At 40.5% G+C, this 17,195-nt stretch overlaps 1 protein-coding gene across 4 annotated transcripts in view; it reads right to left on the bottom strand.

Moving 5' to 3' along the window:
- The window catches only part of PTPRZ1 (protein tyrosine phosphatase, receptor type Z1), a 182,250-nt gene extending 167,044 nt beyond the window's left edge, over positions 1 to 15,206 (bottom strand). For 3 of the 4 annotated variants that reach the window (XM_013985677.2, XM_013985674.2, XM_003134735.4), the window contains exon 1: positions 14,840 to 15,204. In XM_013985677.2, the coding sequence (XP_013841131.1) occupies positions 14,840 to 14,897 (58 nt within the window). In that variant the 5' untranslated portion in view covers positions 14,898 to 15,204. Of the gene's footprint in view, positions 1 to 14,839 lie in introns of all 4 variants that reach the window. The other variant, XM_013985675.2, reaches the window with a different exon arrangement.

Below are 17,195 nucleotides of genomic sequence, written 5' to 3' on the forward strand. Positions count from 1 at the left end.
AAAAAAAAAAAGTTCAGATATCAAGAATGCTGGCTTTTTCTTTTCCAAGAAAAATAGCTTTGACTCTACAAGTCTAAATTACAGGCTGTTCAAAAATTTTAAAGCACTGGATCCATGATAAAATGCCGACAATACAGCTATAGACAGCAACAGGTAACCAGTGGCTGTAAAATATGCAGTGTTTTCTCCGCGCTCGAATTAAACAGGATCTCACATATCTAAGATCTTGTTCTTGCTTTTTGCTTTTTGGGTTTTTTTTTTTTTTTTTAAAGGATAAGAGGAACTGAGAGAAATGCTTTTTGGCTGGTACTGGTGGCATGAGGAGGTGTTAGCAAGAGGGATCCGGTATCTTTTTGTTTCATTAAAACCCTGGCTTGACAGGAAACACAGGGAAAACTTAGCCACAGAAATGGTGCATCCGCTGTGCAGGCCAACAAGTAGATTCTCCCACCGCTACTTAGAATAAAGAAACTTATAGTTCTCTTTCTCTCATGTTTCTGGCCACAGTCATCTTTCTTCCCGTCGTCTGCATTCACTGTTGTCCTCTAGTCCAATCGCTTAATTTTCTTTCGTACAAGTCTGAATGCCAAAGTAAAAAGCCCTTAGGAAGTTGTCCGTGATCGTTTGCCAATTCACTTCAAAATCTATATAGACTCTTGGACCTGCTAAAATGAGAATGTGATTTGATTGACCTACTTTTAGTTAGTTTTTGTTTTTGTTTCTGTTTTTGTTTTTAAAGAAGAGGGACTGAGTGCATCTGACGGTGAACTGAATTCTAATTCTGAATGTCGGAAATGTGATCTTGAGTTTCTTCCTCAGCTGAGGCGTGTGCTGAATAAGCTGAGAGGGTGGCAGTATTTACATTTCAAAAAAATTTTTTATTATGATTGATTTACTATGTTCTGTCAATTTCTGCTGTGCAGCAAAGTGATCCAGTCATATGCATATATACATTCTTTTTCTCACATTATCCATCATGTTCCATCCCAAGTGACTAGATATAGTTCCCTGTGCTATGCAGCAGGGTCTCATTGCCTGTCCACTCCAAATGCATATTTACATGTGACTAGATAGATTCTATTGTATTTTCTGTTGTTAAAGTGACTGCTTCAGAAAGCATTTCATTCATCGACATACACCCACAAGTACTTCCTGAGCAGCTACTACACGGGCCAGGGGTCTTTAGAGCCTAGTGCCTGTATCTCTTGAAACCAGACTCCTTCAGGGAAGAAGGCTATGGAAACACCTGAAATACAGTGTGAGTGATGTGTCCCCCCCCCCTCTGGCTACGAACAGTGATGTCTCAGAGAAGACTCTGGAGTGGAGGGAAAGCTACCTAGACATGCAGAGGCACAAGCCACCACAGAAAAAGGAAAAACCTGAGCCCGAATGAGGGAGCACAGGTGTGGAGAATCCGACCAAGCTGGGCAAGTAGCATGAGTTCAGGGTTTGAAGCACCTTCCTTGCCCTGGCAGGACAGCATATGACATCCAGAATGACATGAAGCTATGGGTCCTTATCAAAACGGAGTAGGAACAACACAAAATTTGCTCTATTATTTTCTCAAGGACTTTCATGGGTGGAGATCCTCATTCCTGTATTGTGTTTCGCTACTGAAGCCAGCTGAAGGAGTTCTTTTTGAGAATTACAGAGACATGATACATAAAAGGAAAATCCTTCTCCTATGACGCAAGTTCCTAAAAGCATGCCAATATCTATTCTACAAACTTGTAAAAGGCTCTTTAGCATTGGCTTTAGACAACCAATAACTTTCATCAAGTTAAGTAATGACTATAGTGTGTTTACTGAACTGTATACATTTTTGGCAAGAGGACAGGTTGGTGAGGATTTCCTAAATTAATAGGAGACAGGTTTGCTGCTACTTTCATGGCGTGTGTGTGTGGTGGGGGGTGGATATTTAATAGAGTGAAACTTTCCAGCTGTGTTTTGACCAATAATATGTGTGTTTGGGATTTGTAAGTGACTGAGTAAGAAAATATGCAAAATGCAAAAAAAATTTTCATTCTTTATTATTGAGTATAGTATTAAGAATCTTGAGAGGTTTAATCAGTGGCAACAAACTGCAGGCTACAAATCCTAAGTGGGATTAAGTGAACATATTTTCTTACTGGCACTGTATAGTCTGGCATATTAGAATGTAGCAGAATGCAATAAACAAGCGTAATTACTTCCACACAAAAAAAGTCTATATCAATCTTTTCTTGATGACCTACTTTCAGCGAGTTTTCTCCAGCAATGCAATCACCCAAACAAATCCACCAGACTGTGGACTACTGCCTCAAAGCCTCACATTAAAAAAGTCAGCACTTCCCATTTATTTAAATGGGAAAACTCACTACACTGAAGTACGCATTCTCTGCCAGTATTCAGAGAAGACGACCCAACTCATCTCACAGTAGAAGGGTTTATATCCCATTATCACCATCAGAGAGATTATGTGGCTAAATATTTTCTTATCTTCACTTGCCTGAATGCCATTGTGCCTAATATAGCTTAATCTCTCATCATGTTTGTAAAAAGTAAGAGTTGTTGTATTTTTTCAAATACATAGACACAGTAAGATTCTAATTTTAAAATGTGAAGGAGAAGGAAGAGGAGGAGGGAAAAGTAGGGGAGAAGGGGAGAAGCCAGCCACCTTGAAAAGCTCTCACCAAGGAGAGAAAAAAAATACTTTCATATGGGTGTTTAATCATTTGAGGTTTTTTGGGGTGGGGTGTGGTGAAGGGATTGGTATAAAATTCTGAATAAAGTACTGAAGAACAAAGAAGAATCATGGGTTCTCGATTTCTTCTGCCAAGAATACTAAACTGCTAAAATGTAATGAAAAGTTAGGAAGAAAATGTCTGTATCACAGGCAAGAGAGAAGCATGATGGGATACTCTCTTGTGGGATGGATGATGCCACAAGATGACTATGCTGCATCTTAAAGGATTTAAGGGAAGCATGCACTAGCCATCCTTGGCTAATTAAAAAGGATTTCATTCTTTGAGCTTCTTTCCAGGAATCCATTTTGCAGAAAATATTGCTATCTTTGTCCAAAATTCTTGCCCCATTTTGGTAGCCTTTTAGCCAAGAATCATATGCATTTCATTCCATTCTTTGAAAGTTGAACACGGAGAGTTTACCTTTGTCACAAAATAACAGCTGCCACCACCAAAAATTTAGCCTCAAATTGGGACAGACTTAAATATGGAAATTATGTGACATTTTCATAGCAGCAAGAAGGTGTTGAACAGAACACACAAGAAGAGTGTTTTAACCTGCATGTCTTGCCTATATATTTTGCTACTTAAAACAATTATTTTGAATGTGGTAGGGTAGAATATGGAAGGAGACACCAAAGACGCTTACATAATTGAATGAAGCAGTAAATTCTCCATGTTCCAAAGGAGAAAGTGCTGTTCATAGGCTCACAGAGATATTTTTAAAATAAATTCACATCTTTATTGTGTCTCTTTTTTTGTTACTTTCCACAGACTTAAAATCTGATTCACATAATCTAACATTAGGTCATTATTCTCTCTTCTGGTAAGCTCCCCCCAGGGTTCGTTTTACATCTGTAACCAGATTAACTTCTCAAAGAGAAAGACTATTAAAGTCAAGCACAGTGATAAGCACACAGCGGCTGTTCACTGAGGACCCTTGATCTCAACCGGACTCAAACCCTTTGGAAGGACTGCACTGTATTCAGGTCACAGGAAGCAGCAGACCTTCTTCCTCTCCTTGCTTTATGTTGGAGGCAGGAAAACGTCAGGCTGAAAATATCCAGGATAATTCCTATCATTTAACTTGTAATTTTCCCAAAGGATGTTATCTTTTCATGCTCAAAGTACGGCAATGTCGGTTTTGTGCAGCAGAAAAACATGCATATACACATCTGCACATATATCCTTATTATGTGTGTATGTATGCATATCTACTATTATATGCATATATACATATATTAAATATATGTATATATAAAATAATCTAAAAGAGAATGATTAGTGTATAGGTATGACTAGGTCACTTTTTTGTACAGCAGAAATTATCACAACCTTGTAAATTAACTACACTTCAATAAAACTTAAAAGAATACTTACATGAATATAGTTTATATATGTGCATATTACATGTCATTTCCCCACACAAAGCCATCAAAGGAAACCTGACCATAAGCAAATATTACTCAGGAATACTACTCAGCCATACTTCTTAAATACAAAAGTCTTGCATCCAACTCATATAGCATAATATAGCTCTACCGCTTCATTACACAAAGAAAAACATGCTTACGTTTCTATCCTTGACAGCTACCACTTTACTCCCTTCCGAAACTTAACATTTCATTAATTTACCACTTCTTTTCTTAAGATATATCCTTTATATATATATAGATATATCCTTAATATATCCTTAATATATCTTAAGAGATACATGGTAGATAAAAATCCTATGGTACTTTTTAAAAATTAAAAGAAAAAATGCTAAAAGCAATTTAAAATCAAATTCTGCAAAGCCTAGTCTATGGATAATTTTCCATTGCACTGTTTTTATGTAAAATATAAGCTGCCAGCAATTTACATATACTGGCTTATCCGATAGGAATGTGATAGCCTTCAAGCAATCTGAAATCATGGATATTAAGAAAGCCTATTTATTGGCAGACAGCTTTGACTGAAATGTCATGATGTACCCATGTTCATTTTAAAAAGGACAAATACAAGGATTTTAAAGGTGAATGAAGTAAATGGTTTTGATAAGACTTGATAAAATTAGCCAACACTGTGAATATCCTCAAAGCCTTCCTATCTTTAAGAAAACAGGGCTTTATAAAACTTGTGACTATGATCTCTACCAAAAGTGATAAAAATAGATCATTTTAAGCAGCACCATTTGTTCTTATTACTTCTCAAGGCACTGGGTTAATCAGTTCAGAGGGAATGTTTACCATCAATTCCTATGTCTTGAGGTAACCATTCAATAAACAAGCAGTCTTCATGCTACCTTCCTCTATTTCTCTCTCTCTTTTTTCTTCCCTTCTAATGATCAAATTCTGTGGAATTACATTTTCTGCCCTCACTTTTCCTTCCTGGACATTAATCTGACTCTATATGGTCCTTGTTTTATCTTCACCTTTCCAGCGAGGACATCCCCTTGAAGACCACCAATGACCCACTCTCCAGAGAATGGCACTGATTCCCAGCAATTATACCAATTACACTTACATCACATGAGGCAATGGATTTGAAAATACCTTAAACATTATATAAAGAGGTTGGTATTATTATGCCTCCAAATGATCTATCCTACTTCCACTTCAATTGTTCCCCATTATATATTGGATAAATTCCAAATTCCAAACCCTTCAATTAGCCCTTGGAAATTCCACCTACTATTTGAAACTTTTCTACCAATACACACCCCGTCCAACCTTTCTCTCCCTCTAAACACCATATCCTCATTCTTATTCCATGTTTCTACTATGCCACCCTTTTTGCCACTAATGCCCTTCCCCTCAAGAGGGACTCCTGAAGACCTTCCCTCCCACCCTGCAGAATCTCCATCAACCCCATCTCTTCTTAGAAACAGTCCCAGAGGTGGAATGAGCTTATATTCCCACACAACTCACACTTCCATATTCTGCAAACTCTGCCATATAGGAGAGCTACTTATGTATGGATCTTTCTTGCAAAGGCTTAGATCTTAGTTCACTAAAGGAATATTCTGTCTAGGAGAATATTTGTCACCAACAAGGTACTCAATAAAGATTCAGTGAATCGATTTGTGCTTGAAAAAAGTGATTTTAAACAAACACACACAAAATTAATTGCTGATATGAAAAAAATAGCTAACAAACTATGCATGGAGAAAGAAAATAAATAAGACAAGGGAAGAGGAAGAATACGTATCACTGACAAAACGAAAGATACTATGTGCCCATGGCCTGATAAATGCACTTGTGTCTCCCATCTTGGAGTGGTTCACGAATCCTCCCATCTGCTGATAGACTTGAATCTCTGGACCAAAGCCAAGCCTGTCTGGCCTCCTGAAGTTCCTCTGGCTTGCAAAGACTATGAGGTCAACCACGATAGTCCATACTCCTCCTTCTAGAGTTACTCTGAAACTGAAACTGCCTTAAGAAGAGGATAGAGGGATGGGAAGTTTTCCAGGGCCTTTGTCCTGTGCCACTAGCCTTGTTTTAGGATAGATGAAACTTGCCAATATCTCTACCTTGAGAAAAATGAACTAAGATTAGGAGTATCACGAGGGTGACCTAGATCTGTCATTTTAAACCCTGGCTGTACTCTGCAATCACCTGGGGAGTTTTAAGAAAATATTCATGTCTGTGTCCCACACCCACACATGTATTTGATCCAGGGTAGGGCCCAGATAGTGGTAATGTTTTAAAAGTTTCCCTGACATATATATCATCGGCTTAGGCTGCTATTTAAAAAATACCATAGACTGGATGGCTTAAACAGCATTTATTTCTCATAATTCTGGAGGTTGAGAAGTCCAAGGTCAGGGGGCTAGCAGGTTTGGATCCTAGAGAAAGCTCTTCCTGGCTTACATATACTGCCTTCTCTCTGTGTCCTCAAGTGGCAGAGAGAAAGAGCACTCTGGTCCCTCTCTTCCTATAAGGACTCCACTTTCATGAGTTCATCTAAACCTAATTACCTCCCCAAGGTCCTTCCTCCAAATATTATCACATTGGGGGGTTAGGACTTCAACACAGGGAATGTTGGAGGAGATACATTCAATCCATAACACCAGGTAATTCCAAAGTCAGCCAGGATTGAGAACCACTGACCTAGATCAATGACTATCAAAGTTTGTTCACACTGAAACAAACGTGACAAGGATCTCACACAGGCAATATGCTCTGATGGGCAGACCAAGATTCTGCCCAAGCCTGTATGCCCAGTGAGATGCCATTCTAATGTGCCCTATTCTGGAAAATGGGTCAGAAAGCGAGAAGGTAAAAATGCCGTTGCAGAAGTAATTTTAATCTGATGATTATGTGATTGAAAACCATGAGAAGATCCAGAAAGTTCCTTACATTGGGCCAGCATCTTGCTGTTCCAGGGACACAATCACGACTCTGGTGGTGACCATGATCTCTGCAAAAAGAAGTCATTTTCAACAGCAACATTTTCTTTTATTCCTACCCAAGGTACTGAGTTAATCCGTTCAGAGAAAAGGCCTAATATCAAGACCCAGCTTTACGTATGTATGTTAGAACCCTAGACATCAAGAAATAAGCAGTCCAGTCAGTGACAGTGAGAGAACAGAAAAATTATGGAGTAAATGGGGAAGGCAGAGAGAGAAAAGGATAGAATGATTCTCTAAGAGTGGAAAGGTACCTGTGGACATGGTTATGAATATTTTAAAAGAAAATCCTTCTTTCCCCCTAACCAATAAGTTATTCTTTCCAAATATATAGACTGTATTTCCAAGGAAACCTGTAAAAAAATTTACCTTTTGTCAATGTGTACATAAATCGATGTATGCTTATTGAATGAAACCAGAAAGGTCACATTAACCAGGACTCTGAATAATCACATTTTCTTTAGCATCTGTGCACACATATCAGAAGCAAAAACAAAATAACAAAAACGAAGAAACAAGAGAGAGAGACAACCTGCCCATTTAAACCATTAGAATTTTTAGGTGCAAAGAAATGTTAACACATACTTTAAAAACTGTGTTAACTATAGAGCTCCCCAAATTACATGAACACAAAAAACCATTCTAAAATAATGGTATCAGCATCAATCTTCTTCCTATCAAACTCTTCATCACATGCTGAGCAATGCTGAATTTTTAAAATCTTGAGCTTGTGCTTAAAGGAAATGAGGTGAAAAGGAAACAGAAACCAAAGAAAGGAAGGAAAGGCAGAGGGAGGGAGGAAGACAAGTGAGAAGAAAACAAAACTAAGACCCTAACTGAAGAGCAAATATTCTTTTCTGTTTTTAACTTCTGTGAAAATTTCTAACTCATCCCATGCCCTGTTCCATCTGAAGTCAACCAAATTCAAATATTTGCTGAACATCTGCCATGTGCAGGGCTGAGCCAGGGGCAGAACATCATCTCTGGGATTAATCATAAAACTTCAGACAAATTCCAAATGCATGAACATCCACATAATGTAACTGTACTTCCTGTCATTTGTCTGCTTTCCAGAATGGCCTTGGGCCACTACCTCTTACTACAAGACTTGACTAGTCTTGACTAGTCTTAGCTTGACTAGACAGGACTTAATCCAACATGATGGCTTTCGGCTGACTAAACATACTGTCCTTGTGGGATTCAGGTGCTTTGTTTCTCACTACTGACCACCACTTACCTCTACACCCTCTCCCTCCCTAACAGGTAAATATGCACGTGGCTTGCACGCCGCACACACACACAGAGTGGCTTGATGCCTTGCCTTTGGGACATATCCAAGCTTCATTGCTGTCCATTCATCTAGAATTAAATGCTCACTCAAAACTTCTCCAGCCACTACACATGCAGCACCTAACACGGGGGGCTCTATTTCTCATGCATAGATAGTGTCAGGATTTAGGTGATGCTTAGGTGCATTTCCAGGAGAATCAAAGAAAGTGAAAGACTAGCACCAGAAGTGGCATTAAAGATGGATGGCTGAAGGTCAATGCTGACTTCACCCTCAGCATCGAGATCAGAATCAAAAGAAGGCAAGGCCAGAAGAAATGGGCTGATCTCAACAGCAAAAAGCTACTGCTACCTAAGAAGCTACACAGTACTGTCTCTCTGTGCCCTTACGCATGATAGATTTATCAAGCACCTAAAATAGGTGCTAAGTCCAAGAATGCAAAGTCCAAGGATGAATGAAACAGTCTTTGCCCTCAAGGAGCTTATCCAGTGGGGGAGACAGACAGGGACACTGCAACAAAGTGTACGCTAGGACAAATGACAGAAAATGAGTTGTGGCAACACTTGCTCCTGACCAGTAGCTACTTGCTCATTCAACACCAGTCTATAAAGTCCACAAAGTGACTATTTACCTTTCTTCATCAATTGTAGCACTACCTCAAGGCACCAGGATATCTGTGAGTTTTTCATGGCTGACACAACATTGGCCAAAAACAATCAACATACATCAATATGTCAAATAATTTTAAGGACTCCAAAAGTCCTTTTAGTTGACTTCTCATCAGTACCACAATCAATACCTTACCAGCTTTTGATTCTAAAACAACGCTGTTTAATAGGCTTTCTGCAGTGATGTAAATATTCTATCTGTGCTCTGCCCCATGTGGCAGCCACTGGTCACGTGTGCCTACTGAACACCGGAAATGCGGCTGGTGTGAATGAGCAACTGAATCACGTATTTCAATACTTTTGAAATTAAATCGCCACATATGCCTAGCGGCCATGGTCCTGGACAGCAGAGTTCTAAAATTTAAGTGTTTTAGGATTGCGATCTATGATCAAATAATTTTTCCCTTAATGCCTATACGTATGGTCTACTCACCTCCAAAGAATTACAAACATGGATAAACACTGACTTCCTTCTGTATCCTGTGGTTGCTTCTAGGAATTACTTCCAGTAAGACATTAAATGTTAAAGCACAATCAAAACATACATATATCTTGTTTAAAGGGGTTCTAACTTTTACCATGGCCTTCTTGATGAACTGGGAAACATTGAAAAACATTTGAAAGTTAAGATATTTAGCATATTAAAAGATATTTGGCAAAAACTATTATTCTCAATTAGTTCTAAAAGAAAAAAGTATCTTCAAAGGGAGACTTAAAGGAGGTTTTCAGTGTGCAGATTGATTTAGATCAGCTGAGTTTTCTGCATCATAAGTATCAGGACTCTGTATGCTGATGCACTGCTTAATTATTAGTGCCTGGGCACTTAGGAAAACTGAAATGAACGAGTAGTTAAACGAGTACGGATGGGAACATTCTATATCAGGTTGTTGTTACTTGACTACATGCATTTGTCAAGACTTTCAAGATGGTACACTAGAAAAAAAATTATATCAATTTTTTTTAATGGAAAAAAAGTAATATGGAAGCACATTCAAAAAATCATGGAGATCTGCAAGAAAGCAGATGAGGGAGTACCCTTGCAATGCAGTGGGTTAAGAATCTACCAGTATCACTGCAGCGGCCCTGGTCGCTGCTATGTCACAGGTTCAATTCCTGGCCCGGGAACTTCCAGGTGCAGCCAAAAAAAGGAAAACAGATGGGAATGGGAAGCTACTAAATTCCAAACAGGAAACTCATTTCCCAGTAATGAAAGGAGGAAAAGGCTCAGGCTTGAGAATCAGAAGGAACATATAGGCTGAGACAGGCTGTGTGATATTAGGTAAGTCATTTACTTCTCTGTGCCTCGGTTTCCTCAGCTTAAAAATGTACAACCTGAAAACCCCTATCTGAGACAGTTTGGGGCAACATGAAATGAGAAAATAAATGTACATAAAATTTTCAGCACTGGGTCTGCACCTGGCAAGCACTGGGTAAACGGTAAATGGAAATAAAACACAGGCTCATCTTTTTAATCAAGCCCTTCCCCTGAGCTCCTCTGGTCCTGAATGAGGGGTTCCATTTCCACACTACGGTCTGAAAAGTTGGCAAATGAGTAGTCAGGCAAAGCCACCAGGTTAGGGAAAACTCAAATCTCTTTGGAGTTAGGGGAAGGAGGAAATGCAGTGCATGCTTCCAGAAAAACCTGAATGTTTGCCAGAAGCAAAATTCCCACAACATAAAATTTTAAGCAAGTTCCCAAATGTCTAGTGCAGACATGAAAGCATAAATGAATTCATCAATGAAATGATTTATCCTGGCAAACTTCCCTGAGTGGAAGCAGCTATCGTCTACATATGAAGGGGAGAGATGAGATAAAGAAAAGTTCTACTTGGCAAATCAAGAGTAATTAATCTTTTGAATGGAGAGTAGTTATTATTGGGGGGGGGAAGGCATGCATATTTTCAAACTCTTGTTACAATTTGTTTTCGGAAGATAAATAGACCAAGCAAGCCTAGAGTCACAACCCACTGGATTCTACCGATTCCATACTCAAGATAAATTAAAGAATTAGTTCTTGCAGAGGAACTGGGTATAATTTGTAGTTAATGTGTCCCTTAAAGCAATAATACATGACTGCTTCAGAATTTGATTCATTACAAATTTAATAATAATATCTTAACATTTTAATTCAGTGTAACTTGGGAGGTTGTAACTCAATTCAAAGCTTTTGAATTCTCATTAGTTGAAAGAAACTATTCCTCCTTAAAAGCTCTTCAAACACCTCCCTCTCCTCTATGACTCATAGTTAAGCCTCCTTACAGGAAGCTACTGCAGATTTTTCCCATTACCTGTTCAGTGGGTCACAATTAAATAATAACTAGAGTTAGACAGTCATTACATTAGTTCTCCACCTCGAAGAAAGCCTCTCAATTATTTTAGAGCAGGTCCAGATTTACTTAGGGAATTATCTTGGAGTCATCTTTAATTTATGCCTCTCTGATTAAGAATCTCCTTCAGCTGAGTAACATTAAATGTGTTCCTCATGTGATTTTCAAAAGCAGTGTTAAGTCAGGTATCAGAAATCAAGTCCACAGTGAACACCTGTTAATAATCCAGAAACTACTGACATTTAAATGACGGGCTAGCTCAGTAGTTGTCAGTGTGGACCTGGACCAGAAGCATGTGCCTATCCTGGGAATTTGTCAGACACAGGTTCTCAGGCCCCACCCCAGACCTACTGAATCAGAAACCCTTCATTGTGGGCTCCACAATCTGTGCTTTAACAAATTCTCCTGATAATTTCAATGTGTCCTGAAGTTTTAGGAAATGTGATCTAGATCATTCTGGAAAAAAAAAAAATTGGAGGGCTCAGACCAATCCAAATCATAATCATTCCCATTATCCAAAGAGATGGACTCACAGATATGTTTAACACCACCTCCCTACCCCCCAAAAAGTTGCTAGTGATCCTTAGTAATAATTTGGAAAGAAAGACTTTTTGTTTCACTTTAAATAATCTAATGAGGAATTTTTGGTTTGGACAATTATTCCCAAGAAGCAATTGGTCCCTACTTCCAGTTCAAAATATCAGGACACTTTGGACACGAAAAGTGATACGGTCATTATAACATTCTTAACTGCTAACAAGGAACACCTTCGTGATTCTACATCTTGTTCCTAGGCAATGGTAAGGATGGCAGGCTAACTACATATAGTATCAGAGCTGTCATCCTATACAGCAAGTCTTCATGGGCAGAGCTTTCCTGAGCATCTATTTCATGTGCCAGGGCACCTCACTGGCTCCAAAGACACTGAGGATGAGTAGTAAGCACATGCGTGAAACAAGAGTAGATGCTGAGGGAAAAATAATGAAAGCAGAGACTGAATTTTTTCCATTTTAGACAGTGTGCCTCAGTTTTTCAATATGTGCCATCCTGATTTCAGATATTCATTCCATTTCTGGCAGCCAAGCCCCTAGGTCAGTCTGTGGGCAACAATGCAAAAGGTCGACTTTGTCAAATGGGAAGGGATACAATATATTCACACTGCCAGGCTCAAAACCCCTGCATTTTGAGGTCTAATACAAGCTCACATTCAATATCATCCCATAAATTTCTAATACTCTTAAATAATTCACTTCATTCTTTCCAGGTAAATTTTACATCATCAAAGCATTAAGGAAAATGTCCAACAAACTGAAATCTACAAACCTCAAAAAACAGGCTAGGAGTTCCCATTGTGGCTCAATGGAAACGAATCTGACTAGCATCCATGAGCACATAGGTTGGATTCCTGGCCTTGATCAGTAGGTTGAGGATCCAGCGTTGCCTTGAGCTGTGGTGTAGGTTATAGACATGGCTCGGATCCAGAGTTGCTGCGGCTTGGTGTAGGCCAGCAGCTTTAGCTCAAATTCAACCCCTAGCTTGGGAGGCTCCTTATGCTGTGGGTGCAGCCCTAAAAAGACACATACACCCACACAAAAACAGGCTAATAATAATGCTTCATCGAGAAAAGACTTTGTCAAACATGGTATACAGAAATGGAATATCATTCAGCCACAAAAAAAGAATGAAGTATTATTGCTGCATGCTACAACATGGGTGAATCTTGCTAATTATGTTAACTGGGTGAAGCCAGACACCACAGGCCACATGTCATATGATTCTATTTATGTGAAATGCTCAGGTCTATAGAAAAAGGAAAGTAGATTAGTGGTTAATAGGGTAGGTAGGGTCAGAGAGAATGGAATTTCTTTTTAGGGTGATTAAAATGTTTAACTAGATAGTGGTGGTGATAGTTGCACAACTCTGTGAATATACTAACACTCACTAAACTGAACAATTTTAAAAGATGAATTGCATGCCACGCTAATTATATCTCAATTTTTAAAATCCACAATATACTTGGGGGTATGCGGTTTAGATGGCATAGGAATCAATATTCTCTGGTTTATTTTTATACTACAGTGAGATTTACTTTAAATAATAATCTAAGTACCAAGAGGATCTGGCTTTGTTGTTAAGACAGATCTGTAAGAGAAACGTAAATTCAACAGGTGTGTATTTGATGACCACAGCACTTAAAAAAAACAAACATCTTCCCCTCTCCAGAATCAACTGTACGGTTTTAGAGAAAACCAGGACCAGATTCCCTGCAAGTCTTAAACATCAACCGTGTGCATCACATTATCCCTGAGTACTTTCATAAAGCTTTCAGAATTTAAATTACATCCATATATCTGGTGAGCTGTGGGCAGTTATCATATCTACAATGCAATTCTCATTAGTTAGGACATGAAAATGATTTCTTTTTTGTAAAGGATACTGTGCCAACAGCAGCACCATCTATTGGATGAAAATGTAGGTTAATAACTATTTTATCATGAACAATCTTAAAATAAAAATTAGGATCCTCTAACTGAAAAGAGTAAAATATGTACTCCCAAACTGAGGTACATTTTCTAACTTTCAGGTTAATGCCTCCAAACCCATTATATTCCATTGTGACAGAAAATGTCATGAGGGAAAAAGATACTTCTTAAGAAAATTCAAAAATTCTGTCTGGAAAATGCCTGGAACACGTGAATCTGCATCCCAGGTAAATATTCTAACCGGCTATTTCAGGAGGCAGTTTCAGTGTTAAATGTGTAACTAGAAGGTGGTGGGTGAGATATGAATCCCTGAATAACGATATCGACCTGCAGCTCTCTGACTGTAGCAGCTTTGGCAGAACGTTGAAAGAAATTTTGATCCAAACTTTTTTTTTTTTTTAAACTTAACTGCCCAGACTTGAATGTGACTAAATTAAAAGTACTGAAAAACACTGAAAAGTCAAGTTGGTGCCTGTTCCTGTTACTGCCTTTCAGGTGTGTGTGGGTAATTCGCATCTAACACGTGCATTTAATAAAGTCCCTAATATCCGCAGCATGAACTTAACAGCAAGAATGGGATATAGTAGGTTGCCCCGCACTATGGTTGTATTTATCGTTTTATGTGTATCTAAAAGGCTCTTTCCACACTTTGCCAAGGTGGGAGAAAAGAGCTGCGAGGACCGGGACTGTGATGGGCAAACCTCCCTCTCTCAGCGGCCGGAGCAGCATCCCCGCGGGCAGAAAGACGGCGGCGGAGGTGCGAGGCGGGGAGGGGCCGCATTCTCCCACGCCGCGGACACCCGTCGCGCCGCCGCGACACCGTGGGACCCCCAATCCGCCGTCCCTCTCGCATCCTTGCTAGATGGCGGCGCGGCAGCAAGTACCCAAAGCTCTGAAATCTCCCCACCCGCGTCCCAAACGATCCCAGAAGGGAAACCCCACGGAGGTCTTATCACTCACCCAGGCGGCAAACACAGAGCAGCTGAATACAAGCGAGGAAGCGCTTTAGGATTCGCATTTCCAGACGGTCCGGGGGCCCCCACGGCGCGGCTTCTCGGCTGCCTGGAGTGAGGAGGGAGGGGGCACCAAGGAAAGGTTTCCTCCTCCAGTGCACAGACTGTGTGTTGGGGAGGGAGGGGTCGGAGAGAGAAGAGAGAAGAGAGAGAATAACGAGAGGAGGACGTGTGCTGCTCTCAGGCCCGGGAGCCGCTAGCCCAGGCGCATGTCGGGCGTGCGGGACTCGGTCTCCCTCGCCGGCGGCGGCCGCGGTCTGAGCGCTGTGTGCCGGGTGCGCGCTCGGGCCCGGCTGTGCGCGCGGCGGCGGCTCGGCGGGGGCGGGGGCGTTGCGCCGCTGGGAGCGTGCGGCGGGCCGGGGTCGCGCGCTGGGGGCGGAGGGGCGCGGCTGCGGCTGGGGGCCGGGTCCCAGAGTAGATCCCAGAGCGGTACCCCTCCTCCCGGCCCCTGCCCGCAGCTTCGCTGCCCTGGAGTTTGCGGAACCCGTTGGCGTTTAGAATCTTTGCGGAGAAAATGTCTCTTCCTTAAAACTCCTTCATGCCTTTGAAAGAGATGAGGCCAGACCCTCCATGTCCGGCACAGCCAGAGTCTGACCTTTGGGGTGCACCCCTGGAAAGGTTTTTCATTTGATTGTTGTTGTCTGCATATGCTGAGTGGGTACAGCCAGCAAGTGGTGGGGGTGCCTAGGTAACCTGGGTTCCCCTTTCCCTTTTCTATAAAATTCCGTTTCCCAAATCACCCAAATGGTTTCAGACCCCTTCCTTCAGGGCAGTTGACTGTAAGTAATCTCTGGCCTTGATTGTGACCATTCAGACCCTACCCATGCCCCAGACTCCAATCAATTGTCCCGCTGTGCACAGCTGCCTGGAGGAACTTTCAACTGCAGTGGTCCTTCGGGGATGCACGGAACTAACTACCCAAGTACCTTCCTGCACACAGTCGCAAGGGGAATTTTCTAATTGCTGGGTGGAAAGAGGTACCCAAAAAATATATAGCACGTGCTTTGTGCTGCCTCAGAGCTGGAAATGTCACACCGTCCGTGCTTGTTTCTGTTGTGGTTTATATGTTTCTCCTTATATAAGGCCCTATTGGTAGCCTTTCAGGAGTCCATTCTAAGACATAGAAATTCGAGTTCTGGAATGATCCCTGTGTTCTTACCAAGCATTGGATGTAGATTATCTGTGCAGTGTGTTTTCGTGTGTCCTCTTCTTGTCTCAAAAATAGTATTTTGGTTTTAAATTTTAAGGAAACATTATCACATTCAAAATTGGGCTCTGTATTTTGCGGTGTTACAATTGGTCCTCATTAACATCCCCAGCCTCTGGGCACCAAGTTAAATATGCAGAGCTAATGGTGCAATTTGCTATCGCTTCAGGAATTGATTACAGTCGTGTAATAAATTTCAAATCCATGTAGAATATTTATTCAAGAATACATATAAATACTAAGAAATTGTCCTTGATCTTATTCTTCCTGTCAATAGAAATAGAAATGTTGCAACTTTTTCAAGAATTATATGGAGATTAATAACTGTTCATGAGAGTTTCCACTTAGGAAGAAAATTTTTGCTTGCATGGCGGAAAGTGTGTATACAAGCTAGAAATGCTCTGAGAGGTCAGAGAAAGTGTTAACTATTGATCGGAGTAGGCAGAAAAGATTTCCTAGAAATGTGTAGTTACTCCAGAAGGACTGGCTGGAAAAAAACTGATGTCAAAATGGGTGGAGACAAGAATGAAAGCAGCAGATGCTATATGCTATAAAAACAACTTGAATTAAATTTTAGAAGATTGAGTGGGGTTGAACTGTGAGGACGTTGATTTCCTAGCAGAGAAGCTTATACCTGACATACTAAGCAAGAGGTAACCATAAAAGAAATTTCCAAGAACTTCATCTGTTTAGAAGCTTGGTTTGCTGAAGGGCACACATGGTCTTCTGAGAGGTCTCCATTATTAAGGCTAGACCGCCAGAATAATCCAGCAGTAAAAACTTACTGTTACTTCCCTCTTACTTCTTTGAGTTAGATCACAAAACAATGGCACTGTAAAGTTACTCTGATAAAAAGGGCAGGTGTATCCTGTGGTCTCTGCTAATTCTGTTCTCACAGTTTCAAATAATGTCATTCACCTGAAAAGGTAAAAAAACACCTTGAGAGAGTAGTCAAGTTGCTACTGAGGTTTGTACTAGGAGCAGGATGGCACCCATTCTACAAGACTGAGTCATAGCAGTAGAAAAGGGATTTGGAGGACCTGCTAGAGTGGATCTGAGAGTCCCAGGGAGATCAGTGGAGTGGGAGGCTTAGGAG

Source organism: Sus scrofa, chromosome 18 (assembly GCF_000003025.6).
Source record: "Sus scrofa isolate TJ Tabasco breed Duroc chromosome 18, Sscrofa11.1, whole genome shotgun sequence".
Classification (NCBI taxonomy): Eukaryota; Metazoa; Chordata; class Mammalia; order Artiodactyla; family Suidae; genus Sus; species Sus scrofa.